Source organism: Artemia sp. Qi Xiang Cuo, chromosome 4 (genome assembly GCF_049724085.1).
Source record: "Artemia sp. Qi Xiang Cuo chromosome 4, ASM4972408v1, whole genome shotgun sequence".
In the NCBI taxonomy this organism is placed as follows: domain Eukaryota; kingdom Metazoa; phylum Arthropoda; class Branchiopoda; order Anostraca; family Artemiidae; genus Artemia; species Artemia sp. Qi Xiang Cuo.
This window is the reverse complement of record NC_142797.1, coordinates 74,098,776-74,125,840: the sequence shown is the minus strand read 5'-3', so window position 1 is coordinate 74,125,840 and position 27,065 is coordinate 74,098,776. Positions and strand designations below refer to the sequence as shown.

General features: G+C 35.0%; 1 protein-coding gene across 1 annotated transcript in view; it reads left to right on the top strand.

Moving 5' to 3' along the window:
* LOC148953425 (sodium-independent sulfate anion transporter-like) overlaps positions 1-27,065 on the top strand; it is a 134,230-nt gene that overhangs the window by 5,766 nt on the left and 101,399 nt on the right. Inside the window, exon 2 of the mRNA XM_089087957.1 lies at positions 4,775-5,002. Coding sequence (XP_088944083.1) covers positions 4,775-5,002 — 228 coding nt within the window. The remainder of the gene's footprint in view (positions 1-4,774; positions 5,003-27,065) is intronic.

Below are 27,065 nucleotides of genomic sequence, written 5' to 3'. Positions count from 1 at the left end.
TCAATTCTATGCTCAGTTTAGAAAATCTGAGTCAATTTCCACTTTTTCTAATTTAGGGTCACTTGCCTGAGACTCTGGGCAGGTGAGGCGGGCACTTCCAAAAAAAATTTCGTCCCAGCTACTCACTCTCGCTTTAGAACTTATTCCATACAGAAGTAACCTATATTTTATTTTTTTTTTTTTTTTATTTTTTTTTTTTTTTTCATTTTCACAATGGGTTCTCAATCGAGTTCATGTCCATCGCTTAGCATTCAGGTCTTGACAAATTGGGGGTGTGGTAGGGGATCTCACAACACTGTTCAAATAGAACTTGTGTATTATAACGATCATCGACCCCATGTAACTGAATCCCAAGCTTCTGAACTCCTCCATACAACTGAACCCCTCGTGCTACTGAACCTTGTGGAAAATCCCCTGCAGTGAACTCAAAATTTGGTACTTACGTGTTACTCCCGACAACACTCAAGGAATGAAGTTAAGTTAATCCTAATCGAATATCCAAAAACATTATAAAAATATAATACTTTAGTAACCAAAAGATTCAAACGCTCCCAAAGAGATACACATAGCCCAATGAGACACACACGACCCCTATAACTTTGGGGAAATTGAGCATTGAATGGAGCTTAGTTGCCCCTTCAGTTTTTTGGTCGCTTAAACAGGGCACTAGAACTTTTAACCCTCTCCCCGGATTCACCCCTGTCAGTCAGTGGCAAGGGACTGGTTTGAGGAGCTTACTTTCCTCTGTGACAGAGGGGACAACGGTCTCTATAATACAAAATTTTGCACACATACCTACTTTTGCCCCCTCCTCCCCCCCCACCCAAACTTTATTATATTTTATTACAAAATTTTTTAAAATAAAAGAAATGAAACAATAGTATTTCACGTAAAAAAAAATATATCTAAAGTTAGGGTCATTGATCAAACAGTCAATGAATCAAATAATACCAAAGATGAAACGACCACAGATTAACTTCGCTAATCCCGGGGTTGGGTTGGGTGGTATCGGAGTCCTTTGGGGGTGTGGTAGGGGATCTCACAACACTGTTCAAATAGAACTTGTATATTATAACGACCACCGACCCCATGTAACTGAATCACAAGCTTCTGAACTCCTCTATGCAACTGACCCCCTCGTGCTATTGAACTTCCCATGCAACTTGACCCCAGTTAACTAATCCCCGTGTAACCGACTTCGTATTTAACTGATACCTTTTCGCAAAAAAGTCGCAAATCTCGTAAACTAAAGAAGTTATTACACCTGTTCAACATTAATTACACCTTTTTTTCAAATGCTCTAATATCTCATTACCCCTTTTTGTATATACAAAAAATAATTGCATTACAACGAAACAAGACACGCTGGTTTTATAATACAGGTTTAATTAATTACGTAAATCTCATGACAAAGAAAGAAATCGCTTGAGTCCTCTCGCAATAGCAAACCAAACCAGATTATACCCACTTAACCTGAATCTCTTTGAAAAGGTGTAGAGCTTCTATAGAAGTATTACCTAGATGCGAGGGGCTACTCACACTCTTTGAAAAGGTGTATACACGGTCCAGAATAACACAGAGAGGAATCTCTTTGAAACGGCGTATACAAAGTCCAGAACTACACGGGAAGGAACATAAAGGTCTAGAAATGGAACCTACTACTCTACTGGTGAACTCCCTAATATACGTATTAAAAAAACATGAATATAGAAGTTCGTTACGTAAGTTAATTCGTAAGTTATGTTTATTTATTTCTAATAAAAACGTTCGTAAATAAAATTAAACAAATTTCGAGAAAGCCAAATAAAAGTAAAATTAGCCTAATGTGCAAATTTTGTTTTAATTATTCATGTACGGTGAGCTAAAATCAAAACCTGCATTAATTCAAAAGTTTAAAAATGAAATAAGAAAAACAAGTATTTTTTAAACTGAAAGTAAGGAGTGACATTAAAACTTAAAACGAACAGAAATTATTCCGCATATGAAAGGGGCTATCCCCTCCTGAGCACCTCTCTCTTTACGCTAAAGTTTTCTATTGTTTAAGAAATAAAGTTATGAGAAAGAGTCTAACTTCAGCGTTAAGAGTGAGGTGTTGACGAAGGGACAGCCCCTTTCATATACGGAATAATTTCTGTTCGTTTTAAGTTTTAATTTCGCTCCTTATTTTCAGTGTCAAAAACTTGTTTTTTTTTAATTTAATTAGTGAAGAAGTTGGGTGCAGTGACTATGTTAAAAATAGAACAGCCAATGCCCATGAAGATTTTTACAGCTGAAAAAAAGTTTGGAAGAATAGAAACATAAGTCTGTGGACCAAGATTAGAATATAGGAAGCTACAGATATGACAGTGGTCATGTATAGTTCTGAAGCTTGGGCACTCCGAAACTGAAAAAGGAGTTGCTAGACGATTTCAGGGGATTTCTTGGGAACCCGATCGACTGACCGAATCTCAAATAGTAAGCTAGATGAAAAATTTGTTTCAATCCCGCGTTCGAGGGCTATAATGATAGAAATGATGATATGGCTAACAAATTTCTGTGGATGAAGGATGATAGATAGCCAAAGATTGTCCTCGTCGGCCATCCGTCTACATTTGAACAAAAAATAGCTCATCCCCCAATGAGCTGGGAGGATGTCGTAAGGAAAGATTCAAGAGAACTGGAAACTTCTTCGGAAGTGTAAAGAGGGAGATTTTGAATAGATTAGGATGTTCGAGGAGTTTGCGCAGCTGTAGTGGCCTTAGGTGATTTGCTGCAGCAACTGCAACTACTACTAACTACTAGCAACTCACCGCAGCACCATGCCACCTGAGGCCAACACAGCTACGCACGCTCCTCCTCCATCCCAGTATATACAAAGCCTCCTTCTTTACACCCTCCTACGAAGTTCCCATTTCCTTTAAATATTTCTTTACGGCATCCTCCCACCCCAACCGCGGACAACCAGTTTTCCGTTCAGCCCAAGACTTTTGGTCAAAAAGAACAATCTTTGGCAATCTGTCATCCTTCAACCACAGAATGTGCCCGAGCCATCTCAACCTTTGTCTCAACTATAGCCCTAGAAAGCGGGATTGATCCGCACTTTTCGTACAGCCTACTGTTTGAAATACGGTCAGTCACGGGTACTCAGAATAATCCGTAGGTAGTTTCTCTGGTAAACATCGAACGAATCTTCGTCCGCTTTTCGGAGCACCCATGCTTCAGAGTCATATTTGACCACTGTCATCGCTGTAGGTTCCAGTATTGTAATCTTGGTTTGTCGACTTATTTTTCTATTCTTCCAAACTTGCTTTAAATGTGAAAAAACACCCTGAGCCTTGGCTATTCTACTTTTAACATCTTCACTGCTCCCATCGTCTAAACTAATAATACTAACAAGGTAAGTGAAGCTGTCCACCTGGTCAATCTTTTCGTTACCCAACGTCACCTTTTCATCTTCACTTACTCCTAACCTTAGTGTCTTAGTTTTCTGAACATTAACATTTAAACCTATTCTAGCATCCTGAACTCACAATGTGGTAAAAACTTTAGGCAAGGAAGGACTCGAAACAATATTAACCAAAACTCTAGAAAGCAGGATTTTGAAAACAATAGATATAACAAAAGAATTGGTTTATTATGCTGATTCCAAATGTTTAAAAGTAATTAAGTATAATATGATCCATTAAAAGCTACCATCATATGCCTGAATTTCAAAAAAGGAGGGGGGGAATCACCTCCCAAAATTCAAAAAATTTTTAGAAATCACACAATCACATTCAACATACCAAAGAACCCTACTGTCGAAGTTTCAAGTTCTTGTCTACCAAAATATGGAATTTTGTATTTTTTGCCAGAAGATTGATCGTGGATGTGTGTTTATCTGTTTATCCCCCAGGGGTGATCGTATCAAACAAACAGTCCTAGAAGATTGAAAGAAGGCTCATTCGAACGGAAATAGGAAGTCCTAGTGTCCTATTTAAGTGACCAAAAATGATTGGAGGGCTGGTCTCTTGGAGTTCATGTTCTTTGGATTGAGTTGGATATTTGATTGAATTGCTGAGATCATGCGCTACCCCCTGCCTAGCTTGTCATTTTGGGAATTACTAAGATGGGCGACTGGATTTATTTGGATTTTGTTTATATTTTTTGTGGTGGTATTTTTGTCTCCCCAGTTCTTTCCCAGCCATGGAACCTTATGTGGGAGATTATGTTGAAGTAGTTTTTTGTTTATGAATTTTATTGTTAAATAAAGAACTCAGAACTCAACTATTCCTCCTCTCATGCCTCTTTTTAAAACAAGATTTTACCAAAATTTTGACAAAGTCATTTGATTCAGAGGGGTTCAAAAATTATGCCTTTGGGAATGACGTGACCCCTATAATTTCACTCAAACTTTCATCACCGCCATTGTCTCCCATTGAAAAAAGACCCCAAATGCATTCAGCGAATCTTTAATATTTTTATTCCCTAAAAATTTAATTTCATGTTATTTTAGTCTACATATAATGCATAGTAACTGAGAAAATAGTATGTGTTAATTAGCAACAACTACTCGATAAAAGATAACTAAAAATCGATAAACAACTTTTAATGCTTTTAGTTTTCCACCAAAGAGAGACACAAAAATACCATCAGCAATCTTCTTGATAAATATTTTTTTAAGGGCCAGGTAATAAAATTTCCCTCATTGAACGAACTTCACTTTTTCCACCCCCTTTCTCCACGCTATCCTCAGGGTGTTTATCTTACCTTTGTAAGTATATAATGACAAAGTATCTTATCATTTTTTTCTTAGATTTTGGATGAGGGACTCCCAGATTCTTATAAGGAACCGTATATCAAACGACTGGCAAAAAATATATGTCGCAAGAAAACACTGTACAAACGACTGCCTATCCTGCAGTGGCTTCCAGAATACAAACCAAGCTACATTTTACCTGATATTATTGCTGGGTGTTCTGTTGGTCTTACAGTTGTACCTCAAGGGTTAGCTTATGCCACGGTTGCAGGGTTGCCTCCTCAGGTAAGACAGTCAGTGTTACTAATTTTGATAAGCGATGAACCTTTATTTGCTAGAAAATTATATTTTGAAATTACACCAAACAGTACTTGAAGCATATGATCCATCCCGTGCACTTTGTGATCATCGGCGTATAGGCTTCTCTCCAATACCCTTTTCCAACGTTGCCTATGCTCTATTTCTGATAATATTTTAGTAAAGACTACGTACGATCCATTTCAGAATCCTTGGTAAGCAGTAAGTTCGTTGCGTTTTATGTCCCTTTGGCCAACAATGCCCCCTTTGGCTCATGCTCCATCTGACCTTCTCTCCCTCAAATTTGCAGCTATGAGCAGGTTGCACCTATTTTGACTTAATACTATTTTGAAACCCCGTGGTCAATGGCCCAATCACTCCATCTGCGACTCTTTACGGTCAAAAGTTTGTACGCTTTACCTATTCTCACTATTCATAAACAGTGTCTACTCTGCGCAATCGCTGCTGCCTACCTCTAGTAAATAGCACTTATGCTCTAACTTTGCTTTGGTCAAGAGTACAATAGCTTTATCTTCCATCCCTTTTGATAAACAGTGCATACAATCTGAATTTAATCCTCTTTGGCACACAGTTCACTTGCTCGTCCCTAGCTTCATTCAGTGAGCAGTGTTTACGGGTCGTGTCAAATCTATTTCTGATTAACGATGCATATCTTTCGCCTCGAGCCTCCTTTGGTAAACAGTGCTAGCGGTCGTGTCCGACTCCATTAGCTTAACAGCGTGAACGCTCCTTGTCATACAAAACTCTGGTGTTAACACAACCTTCCAGGGCCCGGGGGCAGGCGTTGTAAGTTATGCTCGGGGGGCATATATGGCTCTTATAGAAGGGATACACGCAATTACTTCAGAGAGGGCTAATTTGTTAGGAAAGTGAAAGTTCTTGTCCACTTTTTAAGATTACAAAAAGATTGGAAGGAAATTACCCCCCCCCCTTTCACCCTTTTTCTAAAATACATCAGGTATATATTTTGCATAGCTATTTTGTTAAAAATAGTTCAAGGGTTAGATAACGGAAACTATTAAAAATCATATAAACTTCAGAGAGGGCTCATTTTTTTGGAAAGTGAAAGTTCTAGTTCACTTTTTAAGAGTCAAAAGAGATCGGACGGCAACTAGGCCCCTGTCCCGAACCCTTTTTTCCCAAAATCCATGAAATAAAAATATTGGGCATATATGGCTCTTATGGAAGGGATGCTCGTATATACTTCAGAGAGGGCTCGTTTGATTGGAAATTGAAAGTTCTAGTTCACTTTTTAAGAATCAAAAGTGATCTAATGGTGACTAGCCCTTGGATCTAGCTGCTATAAGCAACTAGCCTATAGCAAAGGCCAACAGAAATCTTTTCTTATTATAATTAAAACTAAAAAAGACCAGAAATTACTGTTAAAGAATAAACAAAACCCCAAACGAATAAAAATTAAAATTAACTATATCTTACAAACATAAAGATAACAGGTGCAAACATGAATTGTAAACTTCGGATGGGTTCATTTAATCAGGGCTGTAAGTTATGTAAGCTGTCCATTGTTCATATATAAGGCTTTTATCAAAGGGGTAATCGTATAGCCTTTGGAAAAGCCTCATTCGAATTAAATTGAAAGTTATAGCTTCGTTTTTAAAAGTCAAGAATAATTGGAAAGTAAGCATCCCCCCCTCCGCGAATTTTTTTTCTAAATGCTTACAGTTAAAATTTTGAGTTAGCCATTTTTTTCCAAAATCGTCCAAATGTCAAACAGCTATAGTTCTTGGTTTGAATATGCCCCGCCCTGGGGGAAAGGGACGTAAGTTATACTAGCAGCCCGTCGTTAACATATAAAGCTTCTATGGAAAGCAATGTCCTATAAGCTTTGGAGGAAGTTCATTCAACCGGAAATCAATATTTATTGTAACCCTTTACAGAATCATTAATTAAAAAAAAACTTTCCGAAAAATAAGTTTTTCAAAGAAAAGTAAAGTCTATTTTAAACTTAAGCTCAGCAGATACAAATATCTTTTACAATTCAAACTCAAAACGACCAGAAATTACTAATACAGAATAAATGAAACCCAACAAGAACAGAAATTAAATAAACAATCATAGCAAAAATGTACAACAAGTAATAATATAAATGAATAAATAGATCTTAAAGTGAGTAATGCTTAGATTGAATATGAAAATCAAGCTTAAACAAAAAAATATTTTCCTATTGAAGTATAAATGAAACTTGAAACGAACAGAAATTAAATAAACAGTCAATGCAAACAAACATACAATAGATATTAATGTAAATTAATAAATAAATTTTAAAACGAGTGAAACTTAAATTGAATATCCAAATCAAGCTTGAAACGAACAAAAACACTACAAACAAGAGTTTGGGTATGACCTCCTTCTCTCACTGTAAAAGTCTAAAACCTACTGTGTCATTGGCGCTTTACTGAAAACCAATTTTATGACAAATATTTTCTTTTGTACTTAATATTGAAAATAAACATTAAAATTATAGTAACATATTGAACTGATGAGCTTTCAGCAATTAATATAATTATACATCAAATATTCAGTTTAATTTATTAGCTCTTTTTAAAGTTGTTAAAGACGAATATAATTTCCCTTCAAAGAAGTGTTTGGACACTTTCCTCCTTTCCTAACTGTAAATAAAAACCAAAAGCCTACTGCGTCATTGGCGCTTAACTGAAAACGAATTATATTAAAAAATATTTTCTTTTCCAGTTCTTACAACATTGAAAATAAAAATAAAATTACAGTGAAATAAATTCTTGAACTGATGGATCTTTCAACATAAAATATTATTATACATCAAATATTCAATTTGATGTTGTTAATATTTTCCAAGACTGTTCAAGACGCATATAGTTTTCAGTTAAGCGCCAATGACGCAGTAGGTTTTAGACTTTTACAGTGAGAGAAGGAGGTCATACCTAAACTCTTGTTTGTAGTGATTTTTGTGCGTTTCAAGCTTTATTTGAATATTCAGTTTAAGTTTCACTCATTTTAAGATTTATTTATTAATATACTTTAATATCTATTGTATGTTTGTTTGCATTGATTGTTTGTTCAATTTCTGTTCGTTTTAAGTTTCAATTATACTTCAATAGAAAAATATTTTTTTCGTTTTAAGCTTGATTTTAATATAAGCATTACTCGCTTTAAGATCTATTTATTCATTTATATAATACTTGTTGTATGTTTTTGCATTGATTATTTATTTAATTTCTGTTCGTTTTGGGTTTCATTTATTCTTTAATAGTAATATCTGGTCGTTTTGTGTTTGAATTTTAAAAACTATTTGTATCTGCTGATCATAAGTTTAAAATGGCCTTTACTTTTCTTTTAAAAACTTATTTTTCGGAATTTTTTTTTTAATTAATTTTTGTTCGTTTTTTATTGTAAAAAATTTAATTTTTTAAAAATTCATTATTTCAAAATCAAACTTAAAAAAAAAATCCAATATTCATCAAATTATCAAATCTGGTATCAAAATACCAATATCAAAGTGAAAAAATGGGTTTGTGTCAACCTCGGAGTTTTATTATCTGATGTTTGAACTATTTAAAAAAAAATTACTATCTAAAAATTTTTATCGGATGGGTTTGGGGAAAAAGGACGTGGGGGACTAATTAAGCTTCGGTCTCTTTTGACTCTTTTCAATCAAATGAGCACTCTCTGAAGTTTACACGAGTATCCTTTCTATAAGAACCATATATATCCCCAGAGTATAAATTACAACGCCTGTCCCTGGGGGGATGTGTCGGCCCTGGAGTTTTAATATCTGATGGTTGAACTTTTTTTAACAAAACTGTCACCTCAAATTTTTATCGGATGGGTTTATCCATCCGATACCCTCAAAGGCGTGAAGGGCGGGAGGGGCTAGTTGCAATCGGATCTTTTTTCAATCTAAAAAAATGAACTACAACTTTAAAATTCCATCAAATGAACCCTCTCTGAAGTTTATACGAGCAGTCCTTTCACAAGAACCACATACGGCCCCAGCACATAGCTTAAAATGCCTGCCCCCGGGCCCTGGGGGGATGTGTCGATACCGGAGTTTTTGTTATCTGACCTTTGATCTATTTTGCAAAAATAGCTCTCTCAAAGTTCTTATCGGATGGATGTGAGGAAAATAAGGCGTGGAGAGGGTGGATAGTTGCCCTCCAATCTCTTTTGACTCTTAAAAAGTGAACGAGAACTTTCAATAACCAATCATATCAGCCCTCCGAAATTTATACGAGCACACTTTCCATAAGAACCATATATACCTCCAGAGCAATACTTAAAACTCCTGCCCTGGGCCCTGGGAGGGGGGGTGTGTGTCGACACAGTAGTTTTTCTTATCTGACCTTTGAACTTTTTTTTAACGAAATAGCCAAACGTAAAGGAGTTTTTGTTATATGATCTTTGAACTATTTTAACAAAGTGGCTACCTCGAATTTTTTATCAGATGTATTTGGGGAAAAACAGCCTGGGGGCGAGTTGCCCTCAGATCACTTTTGAATCTTAAAAAGGGCACTAGAACTCTCAATTTCCAATCGAATGAGCCCCCTTTGAAGTTTATACGATGATCCCTTTCTATTTGAAGTGCCTCTGGGAAAAAAAATTAATGGAATGTGGGGGGGAGGCTAGCTGCCCTCCAATCACTTTTGACTCTGAAAAAGTGAATTACAACTTTCAGTTTCCAATCAAATGAGCCCTCTAGGAAGTTTATACGAGCATCTCTTCCATAACAACCATATATGCCCCAAGGGCATAACTTACAACGCCTACCGCCGGGCCCTGAGGGGCGGTGTTGACTTCGGAGTTTTTTGTTATCAGAACTTTGAACTATTTTCAACAAAATGTCTTTCTCAAAATTTTCATCTGATACATTTAGGGCGTGGAGTAGGGGGGGGCTAGTTGCCCTCCAATCTCTTTTGACTCTTAAAAAGTGAGCTAGAACTTTCAACTTCCAATCAAATGAGCCCTCTCCGAAGTTTATAAGAGCATCCCTTCCATAAGAACTATATATACCCCTAGAACATCACTCATAACGCCTGCCTCCGTGTCCTTGTGGTCTCTGTCGACACATAAATTTTCCTTATCTGACCTTTGAACTATTTTTAATGAAAAGGCTATTATAAAATTTTTATCGGATGGGCTTGGGGGAAAAAGGGAGTGTGAGGGGGGGACTATTTGCCCTCGGATATCTTTTTACTCTTAAAAATTGAACTAGAACTTTCAATTTCCAATCAAATGAGCCCCCTCTGAAGTTTATGCGAGCATCCCTTTCATAAAAACCATATACGACCCCAGGACCAAACTTACAATGCCTATCCCCCGGGCCCTGGTGGGAGTTTTTTAAAATCTAATTTTTGAGAAATTTCCAAAAATCTGGCTATCTTAAAATTTGTAGTGAATGAGTTTGGGGAAAAAAGAGCGTGGGGGGGGGAGCTAGTTGCCCTTAACTCACCTGACTCTTATAAAGTGAACTAGAACTTTCAATTTCAAATCAAATGAGCCCTTTATGAAGTTTATACGAGCATCCCTTTAATAAAAAACATACATGCCCTTAGGGCATTACTTAGAGCGCCTTCCCCTGGGCCCTGGGGGTTGTATTGACACCGGTTTTTTTCTTATCCGACCTTTGAACTATTTTACACAAAATGGCTATCTAAAAATTTTCATCAGATGGGTTTGGAAAAAGAAGGCGTCTAGGGGGGGGGGGCTAGCTTCCCTCGGATGTCTTTTGACTATTAAAAACTGAGCTCGAACTTTCAATTTCCAATCAAATGAGCCCTCTCTGAAGTTTATACGAGCATCCATTTCATACGAACCATATATGCCCCAGGGCGTAACTTAAAACGCCTCCCCAGGCCCTGGGGGGGGGGGGTTGGTGACATCAGAGTTTTTTTTATCTGACTTTTGAGCAATTATTTTACTTATTGGCTATCTCAAAATTTTTATTGGATATATTCGGGGATAAAGGGGCGTGGGGGGGGGGGTAGTTTCCCTCCAATCTCTTTTGACTCTAAAAACTGAAGACTGAAAAACTAAAAACTGAAAAACTAGAACTTTCAATATCCTATCAAATAAGCCAACTCTGAAGTTTTTACGAGCATCCCTTCAATAAGAACCATATATTCCCCCAGGGCATAACTTACAACACCTACCCTCGGGCCCTGGGGGGGGGGGCTGTGTCGACCCTGGAGTTTTCGTTATATGGTCTTAGAACTAATAAAAAAAAACTATCTCAAAGTTCTTATCGGCAGGGTTTGAGGTGCCCTTCAATCTCTTTTTACTCTTAAAAAGTGAACTAGAACTTTCAATTTCCAATCAAATGAGCCCCCTTTGAAGTTAATACAAGCATCCCTTCCATAAGACCCATATATGCCCCCAGGGCATAACTTAAGACGCCTGCCCTCAGGCCCTGGGGGGTTGTGTCGACACCGGAATTTTTGTTATATGATTTTTGAACTATTTTTAACAAAATAACTATCTTAAAATTTTTATTGGATGCATTTTGGAAAAAAGGATTGGAGGGGGGGGGAGCTGGTTACCCTCCAATACCTTTTGACGCTTAAAAAATGAACTAGAACTTTCAATTTCCAATCAAATTAGCACTCTCTGAAGTTTATACGAGCATTCCTTCCATAAGAGCCATACAAGCCCCCAGGGCATAACTTATAACCCTTGCCCCTTAAGACTGTGGGGGAGTGCCCTGCTCAAACATATAATTTCCAGAACTTTCGACTACGTTGAACAAAATAGCAATATCAAAATTTGGATGTTTTTGGGGAAATGGTGGGCGTGGAAGGGGTTTCAGTTGCCTTTGAATCACTTTCGACTATTAAAAAGGGAACTAGCCATTTCAATTTCCAATGGAATGAGCCCTTTCTGAAGTTTTTACGACAACACCGTCTATACAAAACCTTATATGTCCCCAGGGCATAACTTACAACCCTTGCCCGGAGGACTGTGGGGGGGGTTGTCATCTTCAAAGACCAAATTTCCAGAAATTAAAACTACGTTGAATAAAATTGCTATATCATTATTTTGATTGGATGTGTTTGGGCAAAAGGTGGGCGTGAGAGGGGGGTTAGCTGCCCTCCAATCACTTTCGACTATTAAAAAGGACACTAGCCCTTTGAGTTTTCAATCGAAGGAGCCTTTTTTTGAAGTTTTTACGACAACGCCTTCTATAAAAACCTTATATGCCCCCAGGGCATAACTTACAACACTTGCCCTGAAGGCTGTGGGGGAGTGTCTTCCTCAGAAACATAATTTCTAACTGGAAATCAACTATGCTGAACAAAATGGCTATCTCAAAATTTTGATTGGATGTGTTCCGGGAAAAAGTGGGCGTGGAAGGGGTGTTAGTTGCCCTCCAATCACTTTCGAATATTCAAAAGGGCAGAAGCCACTTTAATTTCCAATTGAATGAGCCCTTTTTGAAGTTTCTACATCAATTTCTTCAACACAAAGTGCCCTGCTCTAAAGGAAAAAACTAATAATTAATACATTGTGCCAGCATCGTTCTTATTTGAACCCCGGGCATAACTTAAAACCTTTGCCCTGAGAGCTGTGGGGGAGTGTCCTCAAAAACAAATTTTCTATATAGAAATCAACTACGGTGAACAAAATAGCTATTTCAAAATTTTGATTGGATGTGTTTGGGGGAATGTTGGGCGTGGGGGGACTAGTTGCCCTCCAGTCATTTTCGACTATTAAAAAGGGCACTAGAACTGTCGATTTCCAATCGAATGAGCTTCCTTTGAAGTTTCTACGACGACCCCTTCCATATGAAGTACCTCTGAAAAAAAAAACAATAATAAAACATTGGAGCCGTATGGCTTTTAATATAGGCCATACGGCCTATAATATAGAGTTGCCTCTGATAAGTGATCAAAAAGTAACAAGCCCTCCCCGCCTTGTGTTTTTTCCCCCAAATGAATCTTATCAAAATTTTGAAATAGCCATTTTGTTAAAAAAAAAAAAAAAAGGTCCAAAATTCAAACTACTACAACTTAGGGGTTGAGACATCCTCCATAGCCCCCGGGGCATAGATTGTAACTTATTTAAGTTGTCCATTGCTAGAATATAAGGTTTTTGTGTAATGGAAACTCGTATTAACTTTGGAGGGGGCTCGTTTGATCGGAAATTTAAACTTTTAGTGGTTTTTTTTAAGAGTCAAAAGTGATCAATAGGCAACGAGCCAACGTCCTACTTTTTCAAAAGGCATCCGGTCAAAATTTTGAGAATGCCATTTTGTTCAAAAGGACCAAAGGCCAAATAACTATGCTTCTGGGGTTGAATCCCCCGCCCCTAACCCCGGGGAAATTGCTCTGAGTTACGGAACTTGCTTATTGTTACTTTGACAATTTGTTTACTTCAATACTTGGATTTGGTGATGTACGTGGCAACTTCGATTTACGGTGCAAGGGCTGTAAGTTATACAAGTTGCTTATTGTTACTTTGATACCTTGTTTACTTTGATGCTTTCTTTACTTTGCTATTTGTTTTACATTGGTATTGTTACCTTGATACTAGTTTTGATACTTTGATGAACATTTGATGTTGAAAAAAAAGTTTAGTTTTGAAATAAGGGATTTTTTAAAACTTGAAACTTTTTGCAGTCAAAAACGAAAAAAATTAATTAAAAAAAACTTTCCGTAAAAGAAGTTTTGCAAAGAAACGTAAAGGCCTTTGAACTTAAGATCAGCAGATACAAATACCTGTTAAAATTCAAACCCAAAACGACCAGAAATTACTATTGAAGAATAAATGAAACCCAAAACGAACAGAAATTAAATAGACAATTTTAGAAAAAAACATAAAATGACTAATAATATAAATGAATAAATAAATCTTAAAGCGAGTAAGGCTTGAATTGAATATGCAAATCAAGCTTAAAACGAAAAAAAAATAGTTTGTGTTGAAGTATAAATGAAACCCATAAATGAACAGAAATTAAATAAACAGTCCAATAAACAATTCGTTTTATTTGATAACACCTCCATTATTGCCCCTGTTAAAGGTCTCATCTAAGTTTTCAGGGAAGCAGTTGATATAAAAAAAAAGTAAATTCACCAAAAGGTAGCTCTCAATAGAGATACTGGAGAAACCTATTTAAGCCCAATTTATAATTAACTAATTAATTTTGATCGTTTTTACTTAAAAAAAAAACATCACGTTTTGCAACCTAACCTAATCTGTGACGATGTCTTACCTGGAAAGCGTTTAAATTTTAAAAATGCTCTGTATAAATAAAAAAATTGAATTCCCATTCATTACTGTATTTTTTTTTCAGTTGCCCTTTCACCGTTACATGGAAAGGGTCGTCAAATTTTAGTTGTGCTTTGTTTTAAGGTTTGAATTTTTTTTTTATAGTATCCTTGGATTTTCATTAGTAATTTTATTTTATTATCGTGCACTGAGGACGGTCAAGCGGAGGTCTTGACCGAAATATTTGCATTTTAGTCCACATTTTTCACTGGCTTGTATAATCCTAGTTTTCCTTTTTTATTATTTTTTTTCGTTCTACAATCGATCCAAACAAACATACAATAGATACTAATATAAATGAATAAACAAATTATAAAACGAGTGAAACTTAAATTGAATATGCAAATCAAGCTTGAATCGAACAAAAATAACTACAAACAAGAGTTTGTAGTTATCGCCTCCTTCTCTAACAGCAAAAGTCTAAAACCTACTGCGTCATTGGCGCTTTACTGAAAGCGAATTATATTACAAATGTTTTCTTTTGTACTTAATATTTTAAGTAAAAATTAAAATTATAGTAAAATTTGAACTGATGAGCTTTCAGAAATTAATATCATTACACATCAAAAATTCAGTTTAATTTATTATATCTTTCTAAGATTGTTCAAGATAAATATAGTTTCACTACAAACAAGAGTCTGGATTCTGCCCCCTTCCTTAACTGTAATTAAATAAAAAAAACAAGTTTTTTAAACTGAAAGTAAGGAGTGACATTAAAACTTAAAACGTAAAGAAATTATTCCTTATATGAAAGGGGCTGTCCCCTCCTCAACGCCTCGCTCTTTACGCTAAAGTTTTTTATTGTTTAAAAAAAATAAAGTTGTGAGACAGAGTCAACCTTTAGCGTAAAGAGCAAGGAGTTGAGGAGGTGACAGCCCCTTTCATATACGGAATAATTTCTGTATTTTTTACGTTTAAAGGGCGCTCCTTACTTTCAGTTTAAAAAACTTGTTTTTTTTATTTAATTTCTGATCGTTTTTTAGTTAATGCAGCTTTTATTTTGGCTCAACGTCATTGAAAAAGTAAACAAAATTTGCATAAAAATTTTACTTTTCTTTTGCTAAATGGCTGTCTCTAAATGTGGTTCTGACGTAATTTACAAATTAACTTACGTAACGAACTTCTTTATTCGTATATTTTTCTTCTGGCAAAAAATACAAAGTTGCAATTATTTGCAGATATGAGCTTGAAACCAATGTAATAGGGTTTTCTGATACGCTGAATCTGACGGTGTGATTTTCATTAAAATTCTTTCACTTGTAGGGGATGTTTCCCCCCTCCTTAAAAAATCAGGTAAATTTTCTCAGGCTCGTAGCCTTTGATGAGTAATAATAAAACTTAATAAAATTTATATATTTAGAATCAGAATTATAAACCCATCCTATTGATCCATTTATTGACATCAAAATTCCGTTTTTAAAAGTTTCGATCACTATTGAGTCGTATCTTGTTTTTTTTATTGTTTTTTTATTACGTATATGAGGGGGTTCCCTCTTAGTCAATACCACGCTCTTTACGTTAAAAGTTAAAAAAAAATTAATTCACAAACCCCTGAATCACAAAGGCCGTTTAATTAGAATAGATAGCTCTTTTGAAAGCACTAAAAAAAACCTGTAGCGTAAAGAGCGAGGTATTGACTTGGGGGAGAACCCCCTCATATACGTAATAATTTCTGTTCGTTTTAAGTTCTAATGTTGCTTCTTACTTTCAGTTGAAAAAACATTTTTTTTTTTAATTTAATTTCTGATCGTTTTTTAAATAATGCTTGGAAATCCGGTGCCCCCTTCATAGAAATGTCCCTTACCCCAAAGAAACATTCTCCACGAAAAGATTATCCCGAGTAACCCCCTCCTCTAGCTCCCCCCACCAGAAAAAAATCCTTCCTGAAAATGTCTGTATACTTCCCAATAACCAATACAGTGTGTAAGCAATGGGCAAAGTTCATAACTTGCAGCCCTTCCCCTGGGAACTGTGGGGAATTAAGGTCATCCTCAAAGACATATTTAATAGATTTTCGACTATGCTGAACAAAATGGCTATCTCAAAATTTTAATTCGGTGGCTTTGGGAAAAAAAATGAGCGTGGGAGGGGGCCTAGCTGCCCTTCATTTTTTTGGTCACTTAAAAAGGGCACTAGAACTTTTAATTTCCGTTCCAATGAGCCCTCCTACGATATTCTAGGACCACTGGGTCAATACGATTACCCATGAAAAAAAAATAAAATAAAAAAAATAAACATCCGTGATCTTTCTTCTGGCAAAAAATGGAAAATTCCACATTTTTTTTAGATAGAAGCTTGAAACCTATATAGCAGGGTTCTCTGATACGCAGAATATGATGGTGTGATTTTCATTAAGGTTCTATAACTTATGAGGGGTCCTTCCTCCTTTTTTCGAAAATCAGCCAAATTTTCTCAGGCGCGTAACTTTTGATGGGTACGTTTAAACTTGATGAAACTTATATATTTGAAATCAAAATTAAAATTTGATTCTTTTGATGTATCTATTGGTATCAAAATTCCGTTTTTTAGAGTTTCGGTTACCATTGAGCCGTGTCGCTCCTTACTTACAGTTCGTTACCACAAACTGTTTGAAAACCTAAAGCCTACCGTATCATTGGCACTTCACCGAAAACGAATTATATTAGGCTTACAAATTTTTTCATTTCCAGTTTTTACAGCATCGAAAATTAAAATAAAAATTCCAGTGAAAAAAATCTTGAACTGACGGATCTTTCAACAATTAATATCATTATTTATCAAATATTCAATTTTTTTTGTTTGTACTTTCAAAGACTGTTCAAGACACACATAGATTTCAGTAAAGCGCCAATGACACAGTAGGTTTTAGACTTTTACAGTGAGAGAAAGAGGCAACGCGCAAACTCTTGTTTGTATTGATATTTGTTCGTTTCAAGCTTGATTTGGATATTCAATTTAAGTTTCACTCGTTTTAAGATTTATTTATTCATTTACATTAATATATATTGCATATTTGTTTCCATTGATTGTTTATTTAATATCTGTTCGGTTTAGGTTTTATTTATACTTCAATAGCAAAATATTTTTTTTTCGTTTTAAGCTTGATTTTTAGTTTCAGCTTAAGCATTACTCGCTTTAAGATTTATTTATTCATTTATATTATTGCTTTTTGTATGTTTTTTGCCATGATTTTGAATTTAATTTCTGTCCGTTTTGGTTTTCATTTATTGTTTCTGTTCTTGTTCTTGTTGGGTTTCATTTATTCTTTATTAGTAATTTCTGGTCGTTTTGGGTTTGAATTTTAACAGGTATTTCTATCTGCTGATGTTAACTTTAAAATATTCTTTACTTTTCTTTGAAAAAATTCTTTTACGGAATTTTTTCTTTAATTAATTATAAATAAATAACCTATTGTCAGGGTTTGCTTATTAGTAAGTACAATTTTGTCCAATCTAAATACAAATGATATAGTTACATAGTGATAAATGGATATTGCCAAATGTTTGCTCCTCAAATTTCCAGTTTGAGTTAGCGCAACGAATCTTTTATTTGTTTTTCAAACAAAGTGATTCTCTGTAAATATTACTGACTATATTATTACGGACACTGATACATTTTTAATTGCCTATATGAGCTTTAATTAGGTATCCGTTGCCTATAGGTCATTCACTCTGTTTCTTACATTCGCTTCTGCTTTCCGAGAAAAATAATACAAAGGCTATTGACGAGATTTGTTAGAATGTTATATATTTATGCCCTAAGTGTAGCAGCCTAAAATAATAAAGTCGTGGTCGAAATACGATATCACACGTTATTCCTATCTTTTCTTCTGAAAGAAATCAGCAGGGCACTGTGGTATAACATATTCTCTATAATTCAGAGTTTCAATAGTGCCTATCAGTTACGGTAGTTATAAGGGTCTTTGATAATGTTAGGGTTTCGGTGAATATTTATAAAGATTACTTTTATTATTATAATATTTTTCTGATAATTAGATAATAATTAGTTGAAAATTTCATGAATTTCAACAATTATTTAAAATAAGCAAGATATACATAAAGAGAACATTTTTTTTATTTAAATTTGTTTTCCACAATTCTAGGGCCTTGGGAACTATTTATAAACGTCGCTCTGATTACGAGTACATTTTTTAGATTACGAGTACATTTTTTAGATTACGAGTACATTTTTTAGATTACGAGTAGATTTTTTATATTACGAGTACATTTTTTAGATTACGAGTACATTTTTTAGATTACGAGTACATATTTTAGATTACGAGTACATTTTTTAGATTAAGAGTACATTTTTTAGATTACGAGTACATTTTTTAGATTACGAGTACATTTTTTAGATTACGAGTACATTTTTTAGATTACGAGTACATTTTTTAGATTACGAGTACATTTTTTAGATTACGAGTACATTTTTTAGATTACGAGTACATTTTTTAGATTACGAGTACATTTTTTAGATTACGAGTACATTTTTTAGATTACGAGTACATTTTTTAGATTACGAGTACATTTTTTAGATTACGAGTACATTTTTTAAAAGGTCAGATTATCCTCATTTTGAAACTCATGTATTTTTGAACAAACATATAAAACAAAATAGTTACATGATTCAGCATAAGGCATAAAGAAAAATTGTCTAATGTATTTCACTGATGTTGGAATAAAGATTAAAACTTCGGTGATTTTTCGGTGACTTTTATCAAATACCTTGTAAATTTATCACGCATACAAGACAAACTAGTTGTTTAACTTAAAAATGTACTGCTCGGTTGCTTGGTCATAGGCTCCACCTACGAAACCACATAATAAGTCGAATTTATGACAACTTTTTTATGATTTCTTAATATATATATATATATATATATATATATATATATATATATATATATATATATATATATATATATATATATATATATATATATATATATATATATAAGCGATATTATATATTTTGTTTGTGTTATTAAGTAATGCGTCAGCATGCGTGTGAAGTCTAGTGTATCTCTAAATTTATGTTTATTTAGAATTTATTTTTAATGGATAAATTAGCCTTCAAACTATATTTATGCTATTCAGTCCAGCTTTTGACGTCATTAAGAAGTTAAGTGTGATTATAAATTCAAATAAATTCAGTATTTAATAGGCCATCTTATTAGCCTAATTAACAGTCCTTTTCAGTAATTTTCGTATGTTTCTTAAATCTTGAAACTCCATTTATATTATTGAATCATGGGATTGACGTCATTAACAAGTAGAGTATAATTATACAATTTATTTATCCAGAATTTCATACGCCATGTTAGCGTTTAGCATAGCATATCTTTCTTTATATTGTTTTATATAATATAATCATGCCTTAAAATTAAAGACACACTTTAATAATGTGTTTGACGTAAATGAAAAATAAAGAATGATTGCATGCTAACATTTGTTGTTGGGAAAGATAAATGGTTGTTGCAATAGTTAACAGTTAATAAAGTGTGCACTGAATTAAAATTCATTTTACCTATGCAGCAATTCAGTTTAACCAAGTTTTATATGATTTTTCATAAATGGGTCCATTTTATCGTCTTAATTGTTCGTAAATGTAAAAAAAAAATTAAGCATAAGTGAAAGAGTATCAACATCTGAATGAAATTGGTCTTAAATTTGAGAAAATTGGTTACGCTAAATTGTATATGGCTCTACACATTAAGGTTATAATAGACAACAGGCAGCAAATTTTTGCTATATCGCCCAATGCTGATAACTTGCACTTTCACAGTGTTCATAAGTTAAAATAAAAAAATAGCTATATTTTTATGAGGAAACAACAAAAAACAGTAGCATTGACGCGCAAATTTGACCTCCTCTTCAAGGTGTAACCTATCCATTAGATACGAGAGTTACTAACTGTGGAATCACAATCAGACATAAGTGCAGTGCTACTTCAGTAACACATAGTGAAAAAAGTAAACTATGGGCAGTAGCAGATAAGGGGGTGGGGCACCTCTCCAAAGATTCAGCATTAGTTAAAACAACTTTAGATAAAGATTAAAACATTAGTTATTTTAAAAATATTTTGTAAAATTTGTGGATAGCTTGACTATCAGAAAAATGTTAATTAGACAATAGACAAGAAAAATAGAATTAGATATAAGTGCAGTGCTACTTCAGTATCACATAGTGAAAAAGTAAACTATGGGCAGTAGCAGATAAAGGGGTGGGGCACCTCTCCAAAGATTCAGCATTAGTTAAAACAACATTAGTTTAAGATTAAAACATTAGTTATTTTAAAAACATTTTGTAAAATTTGTGGATAGTTTGACTATCAGAAAAATGTCAATTAGAATCTCAGGCATGAAAGTAATGACTCTGCTAGCTCTTCCCACTTTTTCTTCTATGTTATCAGCCAAGTTTCCTAAGGTATTAGAAGCGTTAAACTATTCGACAAAGTGATCTCTGTGTCATGATCTCTTTCGTTACTTAAAAAGAGGACTATAAATTAAAGTGTTCAGTTATATGAACCTTCTTTAAATTAAATGAATTTTGTCATATATAAGTAAAGAGCGAAATTAAAACTTATATTTAACGGAAATTATTTCGTATATGAAGGGATGCCTCTCCTCAACTCCCTAATTTTCACGTTAAAGCTTAAATTTTGGTCCTAGTTCCTCAAGAATCACTACTCAAACACAAAGACCGATGAATCACAGTAAGAATTGTTTTTAAAGTAAAATAAAAGTTTATTGTGAAGACCGAGGGACTGAAGAGGGGGCAGCCCCGCTGTCAAATGGAAAGAACTATAAAACCTTATCGCAAAGATCAGGGGACTGAGGAGAGGGAAGCGCCCTTCATAAGTGGAATTTTTTTTTCATTTTAAGTTTTAACCTGCGGACTATCAGGGGCTTTAAACTGGAAAGTAAATGAGCCACCCACTCAGACTCAGGTATTTCTAAGGCACTAAAATTAGTAGAAAAGTTGAAAATTTTGAAAGACGATGGAAAAATAGAAAATTAGAGACGACCACAAGGAGTCGTTTGATGGTTTGGTGGTAAAATCAATACAAAAAGAACATTATTTAATGTCTTTGATAATAATGTCCTTCTTGTATTAATTTTAAATGTGTAAAATTCAAGATTCACATCAAAACAATTGGTTTAATGAATTTGGCTGATTCTCGAAATGGAAAAAGACTTGCCCATAAAGAGTGCAAATGTAATGAAATACCGACGGTCAGATTAACCACATCTGAGACCTTTTGAAAAATCATATTAGCTCAACATATAAGATTTCGAGTCTCCCTGAAAACAGTACCCATGGATGTGTTTTTTATTCTTTTACGAGGGGACATAATCGAACCAGTGATCTTTAAATATGGAGACACGGCTGATTCAAACAGCTCGTGGTAAAAAACTGTAACTAAGGATCGACACCGCTCAATAGTAACTGAAACTCTAAAAACATAAAACATTTGATAGCAATGGACATATGAAAAGAATCAACTTGCTATGCTGACTCCAAATATATAAATTCATTAAGTTTAGTGCTACATATCAAAATCTACCTTCCTGAGAAAATTTATCGGATTTTTTTAAAATGGGGAAACGCCCTCTAAAAGCCAAAGTATCTTAATTATCAGATTCAGCTTATACGAGAACCCAATTCCAGAAGTTTCAAGCTCCTATGTGCAAAAATGTGGAATTTCGTATTTTTTGCCAAAACAAAGATCACGGATGCGGTTTTATTTTTTTTTTCGGGGGGGGGATCAAATCGAACCGATATTCCTAGCATATCAGGAGAAGGCTTATTTGAACGGGAATTTAAAGTTCTAGTGTCCTTTTTAAGTTACCAAATGATTGGAAGGCAACTAGCCCCCTTCCCACCCCCTTTTTTCCTCAAAGTCGTCCGATCTATATTTTGAGATAGTAATTTTGTTTAGCATAGTTAAAAGGCACAATAGCTATGGCTTTGGAAATAAAAGGACCCCCCACAGTCCCTGGGGAGAGGTCCTTAAGTTTTATAATTTGTCCAATGCTAACGTATAGTATTTTTTATTGGGAAGTACGCCTACATTTGTCGAGTGGAGGATGGTGAATTTTCTGCTCGGGGGATTTTCCATAAGGAGGATTTTCATGGAGAGGGAAGTTTTCGGGGGCTAGACTTTCAAGGATAAATTTTACCCTGGAGGATTTGCCAGAATTCCTATATGAATTTATTTTTATTAGTCTTTCATTCTCTTTGCCGACTCAATTTTACATGTGGAGATGTTAAGGGGCATTGTCCGGGGTAAAATAGTTACGTGTTTGAGTTTTCTAGAGTATCTTTCCGTAGAAGGGGGGATTTTTCAGGAAGAGATTCACCATGGGGAAGTTTTCCGCAGGATAAATTCTCCAGAGAGAATTTTTGTGGGAGCAACTTTCTACTAGGGGATGGGTTATTTTCGGGAGAACGTTTCCACGGAGGGGGAGGGATTTCCGGCAAGATTTTAAAAACAATCCTCTCAAATGAAATTATTTTTCGGATGAAGGTAAGCTAAGAAAAATTTTCACCTGGAACCGTCCACAAGAAATTTTTGGTGGAAATTTTCACCTAGAATGGAATCGTCTGAGCGGAATTTTGCTGGAGGGGGGGAATTTTGTGTGGGAATATCTTTCCATGGAGGGATTGTCTGTGGGGAGAGGTAATTTTCTATGGAGGGGGAGTCGGATTTGCCACTGTAATCTAAAAACGATCAGAATTTAACTAAAAATAAATTTAGTAAATGCAAGGATCTAGTGCAGATCTAGGATATATTTGCTTATCCATCTTGCCCCTTGGAATCCGTCAAAATTTACAGCCTTAAAAGCTTATTATGGTATGTCAACTAGAAGAGCTTCTTTATGGATATACTTGATAAGGGTAATTTTAGAAATTTCATTGTTGTGGAAAGTGAAAGTAGGCTCGACAAAAATCAATTCTATTGCTCATTTTTAGTAGGAAAAGGTTCACATCTCAATAAACTGTTTCATCCCTTTTGGGCCGTAGAGCTCACTTTTAAGTGAAATATCTTGCAGCCAATAATTATGAGTTAGCTATTATGCTTTAGGTTTCAAGAAGCTTTGCATGATCACTCGCGATAACGCTTCGTTCTTATGCATATTTTTATGCGGATTGCAATTTATAATAAATGAAAAAAAAAGGATTTTAAATAAAATTTAAAAGCTATTTTTGTTTACAATACTAAATAAACCGAACAGGATTTGATTCAGTTGTGAGCAAGGCTACTGCCCTTTCAGAGTTTCGAATTTTGCTAGATTTTTATTTGCTATTTCTTAAGAAAGCAAGAATTCTTATCTTGTTCCTGTAATTCTTTTCCTGTCAGCCAAGAGAAAAAGAAGAAGAAGAATTGTCGATTTTCTTATGTAAAGCCGCAATGGGAAACAATTCCCTAATTCCCTTTTTGAGCCTCTAATTCCCTTGAGGAAAAAAGAGAAAATGGGAACGCATTGTACAAACTGAAAAGTGAAAAGTTTCACTTTTCAAAAGTTTTCCGCAAGCTGAAAAGTTTCATGATGAAATTAGGAGTGTTTTAAACAGTCGAGCTAGATCCGAGCAGGTAATCGTTGGAGGTAATTTGAATAAAGTGGTCTTACCGAAGCTTAAAAAGAAGTTTGCTTCTGGGCCGGATGGGATTTGTGTACGCCATTTTGATGTTGCCAGCGATTACCTTTTTGACCACATGGCTTTACTGTTCCAGATGATTTTTACAGTAGTTGTGCCCAATTGCTTATGTGTTGGTGTTGTTACTCCGGTTTTGAAAAAAGAGAAACCACTTTTTCAATGTTCGCCTTATAAGCCCATTACAGTTTCCAGTGTGTTTTCGAAGATTTTTGAGTTATTGATCATATTCGAAAACAGTGTGTCATGCATTCTTTTTCAGTTTGGGTTTCAACTGCATCTCGGTTGCTACCACGCACGGAGTTTATGAACAATACTAAAGGATGCTGAAAGGTCTGGTAGCCTTTTAGCTATTGGTGCATATGACATTAGTAATGTTTTCGGATATCTAATTCATTCTCAGGCTATGCTTGAGTTATTAAAGGAGGGAGGGTATCTGTTGATGCAGTTCGACCTCTTTATTTTATGTATAGACATCTCCGAGTACGTTTAAAGATTGAATCTTCGCTTATTCCTTCAGAACTCAGTGTGAATATTGGAATTAAACAAGGGGCCATTACTTCTCCTACTATTTATAATAACGCAACCCTAAAAGCCCATGGGGATTTATCGCCTTGTTGTATATTAAACGGTGTTAGTGTGTCTGTTTTATGTTATGCGGATGACGTTCTTAACCTAAGTAGGACTGTGTTTAATTTGGGAAAATGTTTTAGGGAGATTGCTAAGAATTATAATGAGATTGGTCTTTCTTTAAATGCGGCTAAGTCTCAAGTGGTATTATTTAATTTTATCCGTTCTGAAACCCCTGATAGAGTAAATCTGGGTGATTTTGATGTTGAACCACGGCAGGAGCTTTTGCACCTTGGTTTACCTATTGGTGCATCCCTAAAGTCAACTCGGAAATTACTTATTGCCCGAACTGACCGTAAGATCCGTAATGCGTATGCTCGTGCAGTTGGATCACAGCTGAATCTTGGTAAACGCCACCTTGCGAAAGTATATAATGCTGCTTCTGTCCCTCATATTCTATACCTGGTTCCCTTCTGGGACATTTCTAACCAATCAAATAAAATAGAAATCAGGAGGGCTTATTTCAAATATGTAAAGTTCCCTATTTGGGTTCCTCCTTGGACTAGGAATGGTACACTGCGGGAGAGATACAGCTTGCCATATCCTCTTGATGCTGCAGATAAACTTTTTTCCAAGCTTACAGATTATCCGTTGAACCAACCTTGGAGGGACTATTTTTTTATGCTAGTTTCCTTTTTTTCTGGGTTATTATCGTTTTTATAGTTTATTTATTTGTATTATTCATTTAAAGAGGTTTACCAACCTTGGAGTGGCTTACTTCTCCGAAATGTTTAGTTGATTCGAGTTTTAATTTGCACGTATTTGCTCCTGCTTTTCTATGTGCTTTTTTTATTTCATTTTCTTTCTTTTTGTTATACTCCACCATCTTGCTTTTCATTTTTGATGTGTTATAAAATAAAGTTATTAATTATTAAAGCTCTATAAAGTGTAACTATGATGACGAAATATAAAAGGAATTTTATCCCTACGGTGAATTCGAATATAAAATTTCCTGAAAATAAAAGGCGCCCATTCAAATTTATGAATCAAGCAAAAATTGACATTATTTTTCTTTAATGAGGCAAAGACCCAATAAAATGGGAGCCATATCCTATTGTAATTTGTATTATAATCATCAGTTCAGAATGTTTTACAATGTATGAAGAGATTGTTCTGCCCCTATCTGAAATAATATTGCATTTTGTATTTTTCCTAAAAGGATGACGTCGGATACATGTTTCTCATTTTTATTTATTTATATGTTTGTTTAATAAAGTCGGGTACTAATTCTCCCGCTACTAACAAACGTATCCAGCACCAATCCACCTGAGGCCAGACAGCTGTGGAGACTCTTCTTCCACCCTCATCTAATAACAGCTTCACTCTTTATCCCTTCCATGAAGTTCTATTTCCCTTTAAATTCTTTGTTAAGACCTAATGCTAGGTCATGCGACCTTTCTTAAGCTTTTGGTTTGGCCTGAGACAGATGGTACTAAAGTACACTCTTTGGCTATTTGTCATCCATCATCCTTTCTTAAGCTTTTCGTTTGGCCCGAGATAGATGGTACTAAAGTGTACTCTCTAGCTATTTGTCATCCTTCATCCGTAAAACGGTGCTTAAGTCAACTAAAGCTTTTTTTATATTACCCTAAAATATGAGATACAATCACAATTACGTCCAGCTTATTTTTTGACATACGGGCATCCTAACCGAGTGGTTAGCGCTCCGGACTTGTAATCGTGAAGTAACAGGATCCAGTCCTGGTACAATCACAATTATGTCTAGCTTATTTTTTGACATACGGGTATCCTAACCGAGTGGTTAGTGATCCAGACTTGAAATCCTGAAGTAACAGGATCGATTCCTGGTGTAATCAGTTATTTGGTTCGGAACACGGGTCAATGGTGTGACCCTGTAAGCTCAGCCAGAATCGACCCAATTCTAAATGGGCACCTGTAGAAATCTGGGGGTAGGGGGAATATGAGAAGCGTCGGATGATCCCCGAAAACGCATTACACTCTCCATCGGACGCACACAATAAGGAGATTGGTACCTGTGCAACACAGACTATTGGTATGTGTATGAAAAAGTTCATTTTAATTTAATTTTTAGGATAGCTAGCACACCTAAGACTCTGCTTGTGCATTACCTCTGGAAAGTATTTGACAAATATTCATTAACCTTTCGGAGCCCTCACAACTCAGAACCGTATTTGAACCCTTTCATTACCGTTGGTTTCCAGCATTTTTATTTTTGTTCGAAGACTTCAACTGCCAAAAAACAGCCTGCGTCTTGCCTGGTCTACTTCTTAGATATTTATTGTATCTACAATCTTCAGTAGGTGAAGCTATCCACTTGTGACTATCCGATTTTCTTGTTACCTAATATCACCTTTTCACCCTTATTTATTTTTAGTCTAAGTGACCTAGTATTCTTAATTTTAATCTTTAACCTATTTTTGCACCTTGAAATCCCAAATATCCACAATTGAAACTAGGAAGCTTAAAATATAATTTTTAGAAAATTTTAAATTGATTGGATATCTCAGATTTTTAATTTATTA